The 15,837-nt window shown below is 49.5% G+C and overlaps 1 protein-coding gene across 4 annotated transcripts in view; it reads left to right on the top strand.

The window, feature by feature from the left end:
* Window positions 1-15,837, top strand: part of KCNAB1 (potassium voltage-gated channel subfamily A regulatory beta subunit 1) — a 359,570-nt gene that overhangs the window by 255,404 nt on the left and 88,329 nt on the right. For all 4 annotated transcript variants that reach the window (XM_025436028.3, XM_025436029.3, XM_049099888.1 and 1 more), the window contains one exon: window positions 731-774. In XM_025436028.3, the coding sequence (XP_025291813.1) occupies window positions 731-774 (44 nt within the window). The remainder of the gene's footprint in view (window positions 1-730; window positions 775-15,837) is intronic.

The following is a 15,837-nucleotide window of genomic DNA, read 5'->3' on the forward strand; positions in this document are numbered from 1 at the left end:
TCAGTATAGTAGTCAGTAAATTACATGAGATCTTCAACATTTTATTGTAAAATAGGCTTTTGTTAGATGATTTTGCCCATTTGTAGGCTAACAGAAGTGTTCTGAGCACGTTCAAGGTAGGCTAATCTATGATGTTTGATGGTTAGGTGAATTAAATGTATTTTCAACCTAGGATATTTTCAACTTAGGATGGGTTTCTCAGGACATAACCCCATTTTATGTCAAGGAATATCTGTAATATAGGTAAAACAGCCTAAAGGGTCATTTTGAATTTGTTCTTATGATAATCCCCAACCATCAGTAATAATATTCTACTTTAGAAGTCAGTTTGTTACTCAGCCAACAAATATTTATTAAGGGTCCATTGTGTGTCAGGCTCTATGGATGAATAATGAATGACTATTTGGTGAATAAGATACTGATTTTTCCCTCAAGGAACTCACATTCTAGAAAGAGAAGAAAATAAATTTGTAAAGAAATTACTAAAGATCATTCAAGGCTGAAAAGCTGCATCTCATGGGGGTATTTTCATTTTGTGCTGAGCCTGAGCACATTTTGAGCCTCCTAACACCCAAATGGAGATGAAAGACTCTTCCACAGATGTGCACCTGCAGCTCTACCATGACTCTAGCCCAAACAATGTCAAAAGTGCGATATAGTACTCATAGCTAAATGTTTACAGTTTCACATGAGAAAGTCATAACCACATGCTTCTTTATTTTTATTCTAGGAATCTTGGAAAATCAGGACTCAGAGTTTCTTGTTTGGGTCTTGGTAAGTACCAGGGGATCATGTGGGGGTGGACTGGGAGGTCAGAGACTGGGGGAAACACCAAGGGAGTGTTTGGGGTTAGGCTGAGACCCAGTAGGGTGAAGAGAGGCTTCTTGACCCACTTCTCCTTCCGAGCCTTTCCTGCCCAACACAGACTTCTCCCTCTCTAAGCTCAAAGAGCCACTGTGCTCATGATGCCTTATGGGGCCCACCAAGCAGAAATAAATCCAATATTAAGGCATACCTTAGAGGAAATTTCTGTGTTACTCATGTGTAGAAATGCAAAGAACCTCACTGTATGCATCTTACAGTCACCTGTAGCTTCATCTGAATTTTTTTCTATCCTTATTTTCCCTTGGCTGAATTTACTCACTTATTTTTCTACACTGTTGTGTATTTTATGTACTTTTTATATACTTTTATAACGTACCTTAAATACTCTCGGGACAAAATAATATATATATATGTATATAAAAATTATATATAACATATCACTTATAAATATATATAATATGATTTATAATATAAATATTTATAAATATATAAATTTATATATATAAATAATATACATAAATTATTTTCCCCAGAAAATGTAAATATTTCAAGAAGACTAAGTAGAGATGGCAATGGTAACAGCATGACGATGAGTCTGAAACGGTAAAATCTGAGTGTGAGACTTGAGGAGGTGTAAGGCTTCCAGATCTTCCCCAGATATGGGGAAGAGCAGCCTTGGTGTTCGGACCCTTCAGCACCATGAGAATTCCTGTAACCTAAGAAAGTCTAGACCATGATGGTAGCTGAGGTAATGATGAGAAGTGGTCAGATTATGGCTCTATTTTGAAGATAGAGCCTGGCAGGTTCTTTGATTCTGTGTGTAAGGGAGGCCAAAAGAGGCAAAGCTGTTGGGGGGAGGGTTGCCTTAACAGCAGAAAGGATGGAATTGCCAGTAAATGAGATGCAGAAGAAGGAAGAAAGAGAGATTAGGAAGGGGGAGATGAGATTGATTTGTGGATGTATTAAGTTTCAGAGACTTGTTAGATATCCAAGACAAAAAGGTCAAATAGGTACATGGATAGATGAGTCTAGACTTTAGAAGAGAGATGTAGGCTAGGTCCATGATCACTGGAGAGTCCTCAACATGTAGATGCTATTTAAGCCACAAGAGTGGATGAGCATTATGGGAGCGAGTATAGATAAAAAACAGGAGTGCATGGTCTCAGACCTGGCAAATCCAACATTCAGAAATCAGGAAAATGAGCAAGAGCCAATAAAGAAGACTGAGAAGAAGCAGTCAGTGTGCTAGGCGGAGAAGCAGGAGAATGTGGAGTCCTAGAATCGAGGTGAAGAAAGTATTTAATAGAAAGATGGAATGACCAACCCTATTAAATGCAGCTCATAGGTCAAGCAAGATAAGGATCAAGAATTGATCATAGAGCAGCAGGGAGGTCACTGATCACTTTGAAAAGATCAGTTTTGAGGGGTGAAGAGTTCATGCATGAGTGGGCTCAAGAGAGCACATTGGGTTCAAGAGAATAGCTGGTGGCTACTCTTTAGATGACTATTTCTATGAAAGGAAGAAGAGAATGAAGGGGCAGCTAGATAGGAGGCACAGTCAGAGAGGGTGTTTTACACATGGAAGAAATGACAGCATATCTATACATCTGCTGATGAGGAAATCCTTTTGAGAGAGGGGAAAAAACGATGTAGGAGAAGACAGAAAAATACCTAGAATGATTTCCCCGAGGACACAAGAAGACAGTAGCATGAAAACCGCCAGGGTACATGGGCTTCGAGCTGTTAGGTGGTGGGATCTCATAGAAGTTCTCTTCTCTTGCTTCTGTATTCTGGGTGGAAATCAGAAGCAAGGTCCTCAGCTGTTAGTGAGGATGGGAAGAAAGTGCTGAAAGCTGGATGAGAAAGAGGACATCCAGGAGAGCAGAAGACTAAACAGACCGAGGGATGCATCACAGTAGCCAGACAGCCATTCTGGATCTGCTCGAGATTCATGCTAATAAATTGAAAGTAAGGCCAACTCCATAGCTGGGTGTTTTTCCTGCAGCCGTGTTCAGCTGTGCAGATGGGACTTTTCAAGGGCATATGATGGAAACAAGAAGCCAAGAAACTGAGAGTTCAGGGAAAGAGGGGATTGTAGTGGTGGACCTCAGAGTTTAAACTGAGCAAAGAGGAAAATGAGGACCAGAGCCAGGAAAATGAGCCGTGAGTAAAATGAGGAGTTCGAGGGGCAGTGGCAAATGGGGAGGCTTGATGAATGGTGCAAGCAGAGGGACCGAAGGATTGTTGGAACGAGAGAGGTAGAGACAATAAATTTGAAGGATAGAAAGTGGAAGTTAGCAAAGGGAATACCTGAGGTTATGGGCATTCGGTGTTGGGTAGTGACAAATCTAAGGTGTGTCCCTTGGAAGAAGGTAGCTGAGGTTGTGTTGAAGACAAGATCAGTTGAGAGGAGGAGGCCAAGAAACTGAGTCACTGAAATCACTAAAAAGTATGACAAAACTAATATTGAAGGGGCACCTGGGACGGCTCAGTCAGTTGAGTGGCTGACTCTTGATCTCGGCTCATGATCTCAGGATCCTGCGATTGAGCCCACATGGGCTCCGCACTCAGCAGGGAGTCTGCTTCTCCCTCTTCCTCTGCCCCTCCCCCTGCTCATGCTTGCTCTCTCTTGCTCTCTCTCTCATATAAATAAAATCTTTTAAAAATGCCTAATACTGAAGAGAGAGACAGTGAGCCAGAGCTAAAATTTTCAAAGCATGAGAGAGAATGAGTAGGGGGTGGTTAAGTGACTGTAACGTGGGGGCCTGGGGATGCGGGAGTCAGAGCAGTGGTCAGCCCCTGGGGAGGATGCAGGAGGAGGACTTCTTGGCTCCGGTTGAATGAAAGTGTGGCGACCAGGGAAGGGACAGTAGTGAATGAATAAAAGGTATCTGCAACTAATTCTGCCTCCTTTCACTGTATTTCAAAGATATGGAAGGCTATTGATGCCCAAGTTTTTCTGATTCTAACGATATAATTTGGGAGGTGAGGGTGGTCTTTGTTCACCGTAAGTCTAAGGGAATTTGACATTTGCTTAATTTAGGACTCTGGTCTGGTTACCATTTACCTGTATTTGAAAGACTCTGGAAGTTCATTATCAGAGATAGTCTGGCCTTAGTTTTTTCGAGAATGTGCTGTATGGCAAATAATTATTCACAATTTATTATTGCAAGAAATTGCTTATAAATATGAATTAAGAAACAGAGTACAGGCAGCTGAGTGGTATAGTTGGTTAAGCGTCGGACTCTCGGTTTCAGCTCAGGTCGTGATCTCAGTTGTGAGATCGAGCCCTGATTGGGCTCCATGCTCAGTGCAGTCTGCCTGAGGTTCTCTCTCCCTCTGCCCCTTCACTTATGCTCTCTGTCTAAAATAAATAAATAAATCCTAAACATTTTTTAAAGAACTAGAGTAATTTATGAAAATTAAGAAATATAGTGAAAAACCATAGTATCTATGGCAGAAAATAATTTACTCAAAAGTATATAGAAAACTCAGGTAAAACTATAAAAACTTAAAACTAAAAACTTCAGGTGTCTATGAAGTCCTGCATGTAAATGAGTCTCCAGAGGTCGGACTGTGGTCTTTTAAAAACCCAGTGTGTGTTTGCTGTAAGTATTTGGTGAACCTTGAAACGAAACTTTGATTCAGAGGTAGCAAGTCCTGATGTGACCTTCACATTTTTCTGGGAGCCTGAACACTTGTGATGAGACATTGTGTGAAAAATAGGAAGAAACAAAGAAAATTCATGGGGTTGACTGACTTCATTCAAAACCGGTAACAAAGCTTGGTTGCATAAGCATCTTTTGAGAACTTTTCTGAGCTGCCTCTGCAAGCCAGAGGAAACAAAACACATGATAGGAAGGAAGGATGCACCAGGCTTAGATCACCCAGCAGGCTCTGCGGACCTCGGCTCTCACATCCAGGTGGAGCCCTGTGTACTGCTGCGGGCTTAGGATGTCCGCTCAGTTATAGCCCACGTTCAACTAAGGATTTGGAAATTAAGTATTAAGTGCACCAAGCAGTCACACCATTACAGATGTCTTTTATTGAAATGCTTGGAAAAAAAAATACTCGAGAGGTCACAGCTAAAGCTAATAATCCCGACTTTCTGCCCTACCAGCCCAGGACAGACTGAGAACTTCCTGCCCTGCCAAGTTTCCTTTTGCTAAACTAAGAGCATGTGTAAATGGGAGCAGAGAGGTGGAAACACTTGAGGATAAACCGAAGATACTTCTGAAGGAACATGGCTCTGCCAACTAGCAAAAGGGGAGGGAGAAACTAGGTGGCCAAGAGCCCCTGGGGGTTGCTGAGGCTGGCCTGGCTTGGAAGTAACCTGGCTACTGCCAGCAAGCCCCGAAGTCCAAGAAACTTATGGGAAAGCAGCAAATCCACGAAAGAGTGACAAAATCCTCGACTGGGATGTGGGATCATCTGAGACGGGAAGAGTAGTGTTTCTGTATTCAACCCTTTGTCCCTTGGTTCGTTCTCAGCGAGCGTCTAGGAAGCCAGGCGTTTCGCTGGTTGCAGGGGAAACCGAGGTGAAAGCAGCCAGGATTCTGCTCTCACACTGTCCACGGAGTTGAGGGGTTAGGCATGTGGATGTGGAAACAGACACCAGAACGGAGACTACAGGGGGGACCAAGCTTGAGGAACGTCTCCTGAAGAACTCAGGACAACCTCACAGGGCAGGTACTGCGGGAGCCCAGAGACCCGACGGGAGTCATCAGATGGAGAAAGAGGGTGAAGGACTCACTCGAGACCGAGGCAGCACCGTGAGGGAGACCCCAAGGAGCAGGAGGTGCCTGGGGCATCCCGGGGTCCGTGTACAACACTGTGAACGCAGGGTGTCGAGGAGCCACGGGGCCTGCGCCTGGGAGGAGAGAAGGCCTGACTGGGAGAGCCCCCCGTTGTGCGGCTGAAGCGTTTAGCTCACATCTGTGATTTCTCTCGGGTTCCTGCACGCCCGGAGGTCCCGGGCCCACGGGGTCGCTTGGGGGGGGTGGGGGGTGTCGCAGACCCGGCTCACCTGCTTCACACCAGCGCCTCCCTTCCACCGCCGCAGGTTCTCTCAGAGGAGTTCGACTTTTTCTAAACACGAATGTAAATATAAAGGTTTTAAGTGTGTATCTTAATGTCAAATTTTAAAGTAAATTTATATTTTTAATGCAAATGTATTTTTTTTAATTAATTTATTTATTCATGAGAGAGAAAGAGAGAGAGGGGTGGAGACCCAGGCAGAGGGAGAAGCAGGCTCCACGCAGGGAGCCCGATGCGGGGCTCGATCCCGGGACCCCAGGATCACGCCCTGGGCTGCAGGCAGGTGCTAACCGGCTGGGCCCCCCGGGCTGCCCGCAAGCGTATTTCTATTTCTTAATGTAAAATGTAATCCATGACTTTACCTCGCGGAGCAGTTTGAGGTTCACGGCGAAGCAGAAAGCGTGGCTGGGCCCTCTTGTCCCACGTCCACACGGCTGCCCCCATCGGCGTCCCACCCCCGAGAGGCACATTTGTTCCAGGCCGGCGGGGACCCGTCCTTGTCACCCAAGCCACAGGTTACGCGGGGTGTGTGCGTGACGCTTGGTGTCGTGTGGGCCGTGGCCTCGGACCGATGTGTAAGGCGCGTAGTCCTCACTGTGGTGTCGCACGGCTGCTCTCACCGCCCTGAGATCTCTGTGCCCCGCCTGTCCCCGCCGCCACGTGCCCCCACAACCGCCGACTCTACGGGCCGCAGTGCTGGGAGTTCCAGAGGCGGCGGTGGAGACGTGACCCGGGGCGCAGCCTGGCCCAGCCTGGGCCGGGGCCTCCTCCAGTCGCAGGGAGTGCCTCGTCTCCTCGTGTCTTTTAATGGCTTAATGGTTTTTTCTTTAGTGCTTCAGATTTCATTTTGAAAGGGGGGCGGGGGAAGCATCCTTCAGTCAAAAAAAGATATATATAATATATATACATATCCAGAAATGTTTTCCAGACCGCGTGGCGCCTCCTGAGAAGCCTGAGGTGCCCGAGCCAGCAGGCCGCCAGGCGCGGGGGCCGCCGGGCAGCCTCGGGAAGGCGACGAGGGAGGGCTGGAGCCGGCGCAAAGGCCTGCAGGCAGGAGGCGGGTATCTGGGAGGACGGACCGGGCACCTGGCGGCCTGGGGGACAGCGGGGCCCCGCAGCGAGGATGCGGCTGCGGCCTCGGCAGGAAGGGACAGGAGGACCAGTAAGGGGAGCGGCTCAGGGCAGCGGGGGCCGAGGGCCGTGACCCGCTTCCGAGGTCTGGCGGCCGGGCCGGCACGTGCAGCAGGGACAGCCCGAGCTCACCCCCCCGGCCGCCTGCTGACAGGACTGGGCGACGGGCTGGCGACGGCCGCGCCCCTGGCACAGAGGCCCACTGTGCTTCCTGCGTCCCACGGCGCCCCCGGCGGAGCGCGGTGTCTGAGGAGCAGGGCGCTCGGCTCCGCGCACTGACTGGATGACAGGATAGGATCGTGGCTGAGGATCGTGGCTGAGGAACGGCGGAGGCCCAGGAAGGGACCGCCCGGATGCAGCTGAAGTCGGAAATGGTGAGGGGCCGGGGTCAAGCCGGCTCAGTGCACACGCAGTGACGGGGTGGGGCACAGAAAGGGTCCAACGAGGGGGCCTGGCCGCAGAGTGGACTAGGGACCGGGGCGCGAGCACATACACCGCCGTGGACTCCGGCCTGGGGTGGGGCGCAGCTGGTCCCCCCGCAGGGAGAAGGGGCGTCTGCCCGCAGCGTCTCCCATTAAGAGCAGGAGGCCTGGGGGATCCCTGGGTGGCTCAGTGGTTTGGTGCCTGCCTTTGGCCCAGGGTACGACCCTGGAGTCCCGGGATCCAGTCCCGCATCGGGCTCCCGGCATGGAGCCTGCTTCTCCCTCCTCCTGCGTCTCTGCCTCTCTCTCTCTCTCTCTCTCTCTCTCTCTCTGTCTATCATGAATAAATAAATAAATAAATCTTTAAAAAAAAAAAAAGAGCAGGAGGCCTGATTCACGCCCCGGCAGGCAGGCGACACACCACATGGCGTCGGCTCCTGCAGGCGTCTGAGAGGCTGACCTCACCCTGCACTGTCCACTCTGGGGTATCCACGCTTCCCTCCAGATACCAGGTTTGCAAGGAAAAAGGCGTGTGGTGCTTGATTCAACGTGACCAGGCCACAGGGTACCTGCACGTTTAGTCAGAGGTGGTTCTGGGAGCCTCCTGAGGGTGCTTTGGGATGGCGCTAACCTTTGAATCGGTGACCGAGCAGAGCAGGTGGCGGGTCCTCATTCCGCCAGCTGGAGGCCCGAGGAGTACCAAAAGGCGGACCCGCTTCAAATGCGAGGGACGTCCTTCTGCCTGCTTTGAGCTGGGACATCAGACTTTTTTTTGACTTTTAGACTTGAACAGAAATATTTTTTTCTCTGCTCTCGAGCCTTCTGGCTTTCGGCCTACAACTCAAGCCATGGGCTCTTCTGGTTCTCAGGCCCTCAGACTCGGACTGAGTCTACATGTCAGTTCTCTTGGGTCTCCAGCTTGCAGGTGGCAGAGCTCGGGACCTCTTAGCCTTCACGATGCCGTGAGCCAATTCCTTATACTAAATCTCCTTATAGAAGCATATATTTACACACACAACAAACTTATGTATAAATACAGATGTTATATATTTTAAAATATGTATTATAGTTAACTATAAAATATATAAACATTTAATATAAAGATATATAATAATTGTATTTCAAAAAAATTTCACATTCTGTTTCTCCAGAGAACCCAGACTAACCAAAGCATTTTGCTAGATCTTTAAGAGCTCACATGGGTGAATGTGGCAGCCGAGCAGCCAGAGAGTTCTAGGAAGTGACACACGAAACAGGGAGATACGGGGGAGCACAGATGAAGGGCTGTGTGGTCACATGCTCACTTCCCAGCTGAGCACACACACAGCCTTATCTAGAATACCATTACCCCAAAGGGGGTGTGGGCTGTTCTCTGGTCAGCAGGGGCATTCTGTGCAGTGCTACCAGACAGGGTTTAGTCGGGGTGTAAGGAGGAAGAGGAGGAGGAACACCCCAGGCCTCCGGGCCCTGTTTTACATACGCCTTGAGGCTGGGACTCCTGGGCCCAGCAGACCGCCTCTACCAGCCAGGCTGTCGTCTTCAGGCAGCCTATTCACACCTCATTCTTGAAGAAGTCCTAGAGTTAGATATTTAACACCTTGGAGAGCCTACGCTGGGTCTCTAAAGAGGTGTTCCTTCTCAGCTCTGGCAGCGCATCAGAATTACCTGCGGTGCTTTTAAAAATGTAGGTAACTGGGGGCACCTGGGCGGCCCAGTCGGTGAAGCGTCCGACTCCTGACTTTGGCTCAGGTCGTGCTCTCAGGGCTGTGAGACTGAGCCCTGTATTGGGTTCCAAGCTCAAAGAGGAGTCTGCTTGGGGTTCATTCCCTCTCCTTCTCCCTCTGCCCCTGCCCACTCACCTCCCAAATAAATAAATCTTTAAAAAATAAAAAAAATAACAATGCAGGTAACCAGGCTCTACCCAGACCTCTTGAGAAGCTCCCAAGGCCCACTCCAAGTACAGGCGTTTTGTGTGTGTGTTTTTTTTTTTTTTTAAGATTTTATTTATTTATTTATTCATGAGAGACTGAGAGACAGAGAGAGAGAGTGCGCCAGAGACAAAGGCAGAGGGAGAAGCAGGCTCCATGCACCGGGAGCCCAATGTGGGATTCGATCCCGGGTCTCCAGGATCGCGCCCTGGGCCAAAGGCAGGCACTAAACCGCTGCGCCACCCAGGGATCCCGTGTATGTTTTTTTTTAAAGAACTATTTATTTATTCATGATAGAGAGACGCAGAGACACAGGCAGAGGGAGAAGCAGGCTCCATGCTGGGAGCCCGACGTGGGACTCGATCCCAGCACTCCGGGATCACACCCTGGGCCAAAGGCAGGTGCCAAACTGCTGAGCCACCCAGGGACCCCTAAGTGCAGGTGTTTTTATGGTGCAAGGCTGCACTGATGATCCCGAGGTGGTTATGGGGTTGGAAGCCATTGCCCCAGCCAGGTGGAAGGGGATAGACTTGTAAGGACTGATCCCGGGGAGCCAGCACCCATGATCCCCCCTGCTAGCCCCTGGAGCTGGCTGAGGCATCGCCACCTGGGCCGCAGGCTCCAGGAGGAAAGTCTGCGGAGCTGAGGCCTGGCCTCAGGGGTTCTCTGGAGAGCTCCTGGGGCAAGCCGGCCGGCGGGATCGCTTCTCCTTCCATTCAGCCCCCGCCCCCTGGCCTGGTCTTGCTCCGTGGCCTTCCCTAATCAAGGGAAGCTTCCAGAGCACAGGCAGTAATCGTAAGAATAAACTGTGTGGGCTTCTCTTTAATGTGTTGCGTATGTGCAGAATGTACTCCTGGCTCGCCTCCCTCTGCCTTAGAGATGCTCTCACTGAATTAAATATTTTGACACTGGGAGAACATGACATTAAATATCTAACACGGGTGATAGTATTTTTGCGACACCCTCTGCGAGCCTCGGTCTTGGGCCCAGGTCGGTGGCAGCTAGTGCTTCACCTACTCTCCCACGGTCTCTACCAAGGCCTCTGAGACGTTTGAGAGACGTTGTAAAAGCCCAATTCCTTCCCTTAGGCTCCCAGTTCCTCTGCATGATGCGGGGTATCTTAAGAACCGAAATACCCCCGAAATGTAAATACTGCGTGAATATTAAACATATAAACTAGGGACTTTTAGGCTGGGTCACGTCTCCTGGGACAGCCACCTTGGATGATGGCCACGGAGGCCCGGATGCGGGCGGGGGCTGCGCGGGACGGCCCAGCTCCCCGGCACCGGGCGCCTCCTCCCGGGCGCCTGCCCGCTGCGCTGCCCCTCAGCCTGACCCGACAGGTGTCGCCCGCTCGGCCGCCGCCCGTCCTCCTAACTGCGGCGGGAGCCCGGAGGCCGCGCGTCCTGAGAGGCCCCGACGCGGCTCCGTGTGTGACCGCTGCTCCCACGCCACCGCCGGGCCCAGGCCGAGGGCCCAGCACAGCGGCCGCGCTCCTCAGCTGCTCCCTGGGAGGGCCGCCCCGCGCCTCAGGCCGCCCTCGGGCCGCCTCAGACCACTCGGCCGCCTCAAGCCACCCCGCCCCCAGGCCTCCTCAGCTCCCCTCAGGCCGCTCGGCCTCCTGAGCCCACCCCCCCTCGGGCCCCCTCAGGCCGCTCGGCCGCCTCAGCCTCCCTCAGCCTCCCTCAGGCCCCCTCAGGCCCCGTCAGTCCACCCGGCCGCCTCAGCCCCCCTCAGGTCTCCTCAGCCCCCCTCAGGTCTCCTCAGGCCCCCTTAGGCCCCGTCAGGCCGCTCGACCGCCTCAGCCCCCACTCAGCTCTCCTCAGGCCGCTCGGCCGCCTCAGGTCTCCTCAGCCTCCCTCAGCCCCCCTCAGGTCTCCTCAGGCTGCTCCGCCGCCTCAGCCCCCCTCAGGTCTCCTCAGGGCGCTCGGCCCCCTCAGGCCCCGTCAGGCCGCCCGGCCGCCTCAAGCCCCCTCAGGCCCCCCTCAGCCCCCCTCAGCCCCCGCCGGGCCGCCTCAAGCCCCCCCGCCCCGCGCGGCCCTGACAGGTGTGAGCAGCAGCCCCGGGGTCGCTGTCGCGCAGGCGGGCGCGTCGCAGCAGGAGGTGCCAGCCCCGAGCCGGGGGCTGCGGCAGGGCAGGGGCCCCAGGAACCGGCGCCGTGGGGAGGCCGGGCCCGGAACGCGCTTGTGGGGACGGGGTCAGTGGGCAGCCGGCTCCGGACGGCGGGATGAGCGGGCTGCGCACGGTGGACGGCCCGGAGGCCCCGCCGCGCGCCGGAGCGTGTGCTCTGCGACCGGGAGGCGCTGGGCCGGGCGCGTTTCCGGAAGCTCGCGGCGGCGGGCGGCGGCGGGGCAGGAGCGAGGGCAGGAGCGAGGGCAGGAGCGAGGGCAGGAGCGAGCGCACGACACGCGGACTCGCCGTCGCCGAAGGGTAAATGTACCGGTTCGTCGCCCTCCGCAGCCCCAGCGGGACGCCCGCGGCCCGGAGGCCTGACCCGTTGGCGACAGGGGGAGGAAGACACAGAAGGAAAGGTCTTTGAAGGCAAAACGCCAGGAAAATGACCCTGTAGAGGTGTCAGCGCACCGAGGTGCAAAGTTCTAGAGATTGGGTAAAAAGAGAAAAAAAAGGAGGGCTGGTTTCTCCATACGTTTCGTTAAAGGCCAAAAAGAAATGGAAAATAAATAGGCGGATAAAAACCAGGCAAGTATGAACAAAAGGGAGCTGACGCGGCGTCGAACGCCTTCAGAGAACCAAGCGGAATCCGGGCAAAGACGAGCCGCGAGTGAGGAGGTCCCCGAGTTTACTTTGGAGCTTGCGATATCCAAGCTGTGCCAAGTGTCTGTAGCTCCTACACCAGTGGGACCCTAAGAAGCCCTGGCACCTCGGTCAGGTGGATCAGTGGCTGCCGTGTCAGCCTCCAGTCGCCCCACTGAGCCATATGAAGGAGACGGCGGATCCTCCGTTACCGCTGCCGGGGAGAGTGACGCCGAGAATTGAAAATGTGTTCATGTTTGTCTTTGAAATGAATTTTTCAAATTTCTGTTTGAATATGGGTTCCATAGGCATGAAAACCTATTAAAGGGAAATCAAGAGTTGTCTAGACTTAATAACATATGCAAGAATGGCATAATGACCTAGTAGCCCGTCCCTGCCCAGGCTTCTGGTAAGCTTTCAGATCTCCATATTGAATTAATGTTTGTACACGGCGCCAGTGGGGAAAATTCTGCCTTGACCCCATCAGACTGATGTGTCTCACTTGCACCCTGCTCCATCAGGATTGGTGGCCCTTGTCGTCTTGTCCCAGAAAACAAGACTGCTGATGCTTTTTCTTTTTTCTTATTCCACCCGTTTTTTATTTCCACTAAGCTATTTTTGCTACAGTCATTTACTGCCACTGGGATTTTTTGCACAAGGTTAATAGTACTAATAAAATGAAGGGCAAAGCACAAAAGAGAGAATCTTGAAAGAATAGTCTGTAACCCTTTGTTTGATGAGGGCTAAAAACCCTGCAGGACATTCCAGTCTCGAGTTTGGGATCAAGGCCACCTTCAACCTTTGTTGAGTTGTTCTTCACTCTCTGGGTCCAGCCTTGATGTCATACTGGGCCCATGTTGTAGAGGGATCGAGTCCATTCCAATGAGTCCCCGACTGCTGCCTGGACTAGTTGTCGTCTCTGGTGGCCATTATAGTCACATAGGAGTTTTTAAAAAAATATATATGCCTGGGCTCTTCCTCAGACCAACTAAATCAGACTGACTGAAGAGGTGCAGGGCATCAGCTCCCCAGAGGTCCTATTAATTGGACTAGAGTTGAGGATCACTGGCCTGGACAAAGCTCCAAACTCTGCTTCTGAACAGTTGAGGCAGCCCCAGCTCACTGCCCAACGTTTTTGCTCATCAGGTGGCTGCACTTAACATGGACGCTTTTAGTGTGTCTGGTGTTTTTCATTTAGCTTTGGTCCCCAATTAAAATTCAGAATTTTGTGGCATTTTTGGAATATTTTAGCCTATTCACCTTTCTCCCTGGGTCACTTCAGAAAAATCCAAAGTAAATTATAAACTTTCCCCAGCTTTGTTAAGACGGGTATACTGTTAGAATTGATACATCCTAATTTTGGCTTTGGCATTCACTTCAGTCTCTGGAAAAGTCATTTATCTTCTTATGGAATTTCTGGTGCTTCAAATATTATCTCTTTGGAAGATGAGAAGGAAAGTAACATTTAGTGAGCATCTGTTGTATGCGTAGCACTGTGCTAGACACTGGATATATGCTGTTGAAATCATTAGGCGCGTGGGCTGTGAAGCCAGAATGCCTGGGCTCACATCCTGGCTCAAATATTCCAGCAAATAAACTCAAATCACAGAGTGGTCATGAGTTTCAAGTGACATAATGTCTATAAAGTATGTAGCACAGTGCCTGGCATGATAGGAGTTCTCAAAAAGCACTGGCTGGCTTTGTCATCTCACCGAGTTCTCACAGCAATCCTGGAGTAGGTATTATCATTCGTTGTAGAGACGAGTGAAGTCTCCAAGCTGAATCTATTTATCCATGGACATACTCAATCTCAGGTGTAACTGAGAGGACATGAGAGCACCTACCCTTTAGGATTGTTGAAAAATTAGAGAAATCGTTTCAGGACCTAAGAGAGAGTTGACCTGCAAACTTGAGCTCTGATCTCAGTACAGGAGGGACAGTTATAAATAAGATGGATCTTTCCCTATCCTTGTGGAGCGTGGGCAGCGATCTCCACCTGACCTTCAGGAACCATGAGGCACTGTATTCATCAGATCTTTTGGTGGCACATTCTTCACCAAGATGATGTATTCTTCCCTAGTTAGTAGACAGTTCTAGTCCTTCATAGTGAGTAGTCCCTAAGGTTCTTAACTAATCACAAAATGACCAAAGATGGAAAGTCACCATGGAGATATTTTTGCTCCCCCAGCAGTTTCTTCTTCTGGGAATACTCTCCATATTTCCTGAAACCAGAGCCCCTGGTGCTGCAGGAAGAGTAGCGAGACTATCAGTGCTTAAGAAGGCAAATGCAAGTGTTATCTTACCATAATGGTTCAGACCCATGCCAACCTCCAGCCTGCTTCTGGAATGTTCTCTCATATACATACCAGAGCAGTGGTTATTGGATACCCAGACTACTAACTCACAAAGGCCATAGCTGGAATCTGATTTGTTTCCAAGCAAGGAATTAATGAAAAAATGATAGCAGGCAATAAAAAAGTTTAATGAACATTACTTCTACACTGATCATTTCTTGTCCACTGTTCTTGGATTCGTTAGGTAGTAAAACACTTAACAAGCTCCTCCTATGTGCCGAGTTTTATATGGTCTCTGGGGAGACAGATTATGCTAGTTTTGAAAATGTTAGTAGTTTTGAAAAATGTCTCAAGAAGGTCTGTCTTCTGTGTTTGAGAATATTCAAAAATGTTGTTGACAGAAAAGATTACTTTTGTATTCTTTGGTATCTCTGGTTACCTAAATTTCTGGACGACTTTTCATACAGTATCTTAGGAAACTTCCTTCCATTCCTGTAAAATTGGGACTATGCGGCTATACTGCCATCACCTCAAAGCCAAAGCCTGGCTGGGAACATCAGTGTCCAGATCAGGCTTCTCCCATACTTTTTTATAGTATTGTATGAAAAGCCATTTCAGAGGAGAATGACTCTCTGTAGAATTTGGATTAAATGGGATCTTGTAAGACTATAAATATAGCAACATGCTTTTGATTTAGTATTGCTTCATTTTTCTTCTTTAACATAAATTTCTATACATAACTTCTGAAAAAGGAAGATCTCTGCCACTTAGAAAATAAGTGCATTTAAAAACTTCCATGCACAGTTCTATGGGAGATGCAAAAATACCCCATCCACTTGATACAGCTACAAATTTTTCATTAAGAAAAGGATGTTATAGGTTGAAGGAAAAAAAGACAGTAACCATCAGGCATAGGTAAAATAAGCTAATTTTTATGTATATCCATAAATCTATGAAACTGTGTTGAGTGTAACCAGGTTGGGGACTTTTTAATCTTTAAAATTTTCCTAAGTTACCCCTTACATATTTCCTCAAGTTTTAATTTCTCAACATTTCAAAACTTAGTAAAAAAAAAAATAAGTGGGTCATTTTGTATTCCTACTTTCATTAGGAAGTAGGGATATTAAATATTAATTAAAATAATTAAAATATTAAATATTAACATTTAATACTATAAAATCAAGCTCAGAGTCCAAGTAAAATTTGAAGACTGTCATAAAATATTTTTCATTCTTTATTACAATGTATTACCCTCATCTTATTTTCACTAAAAGTTTCTTTGCCTCACCATGGAATTAAATTTATTTTCTAGCATATCCTGATAGTCCTATGAACACACCTCACGGTTTTTATGTACAGATACACCAGAGTTATTCAAAACTTACTGTTGGGGAGGACAAGAACTCACTAACTATCAAGGAAATATATCCCTAAGATAAAGATTTT

The sequence above is a fragment of the Canis lupus genome, chromosome 23, assembly GCF_003254725.2.
Source record: "Canis lupus dingo isolate Sandy chromosome 23, ASM325472v2, whole genome shotgun sequence".
Classification (NCBI taxonomy): Eukaryota; Metazoa; Chordata; class Mammalia; order Carnivora; family Canidae; genus Canis; species Canis lupus.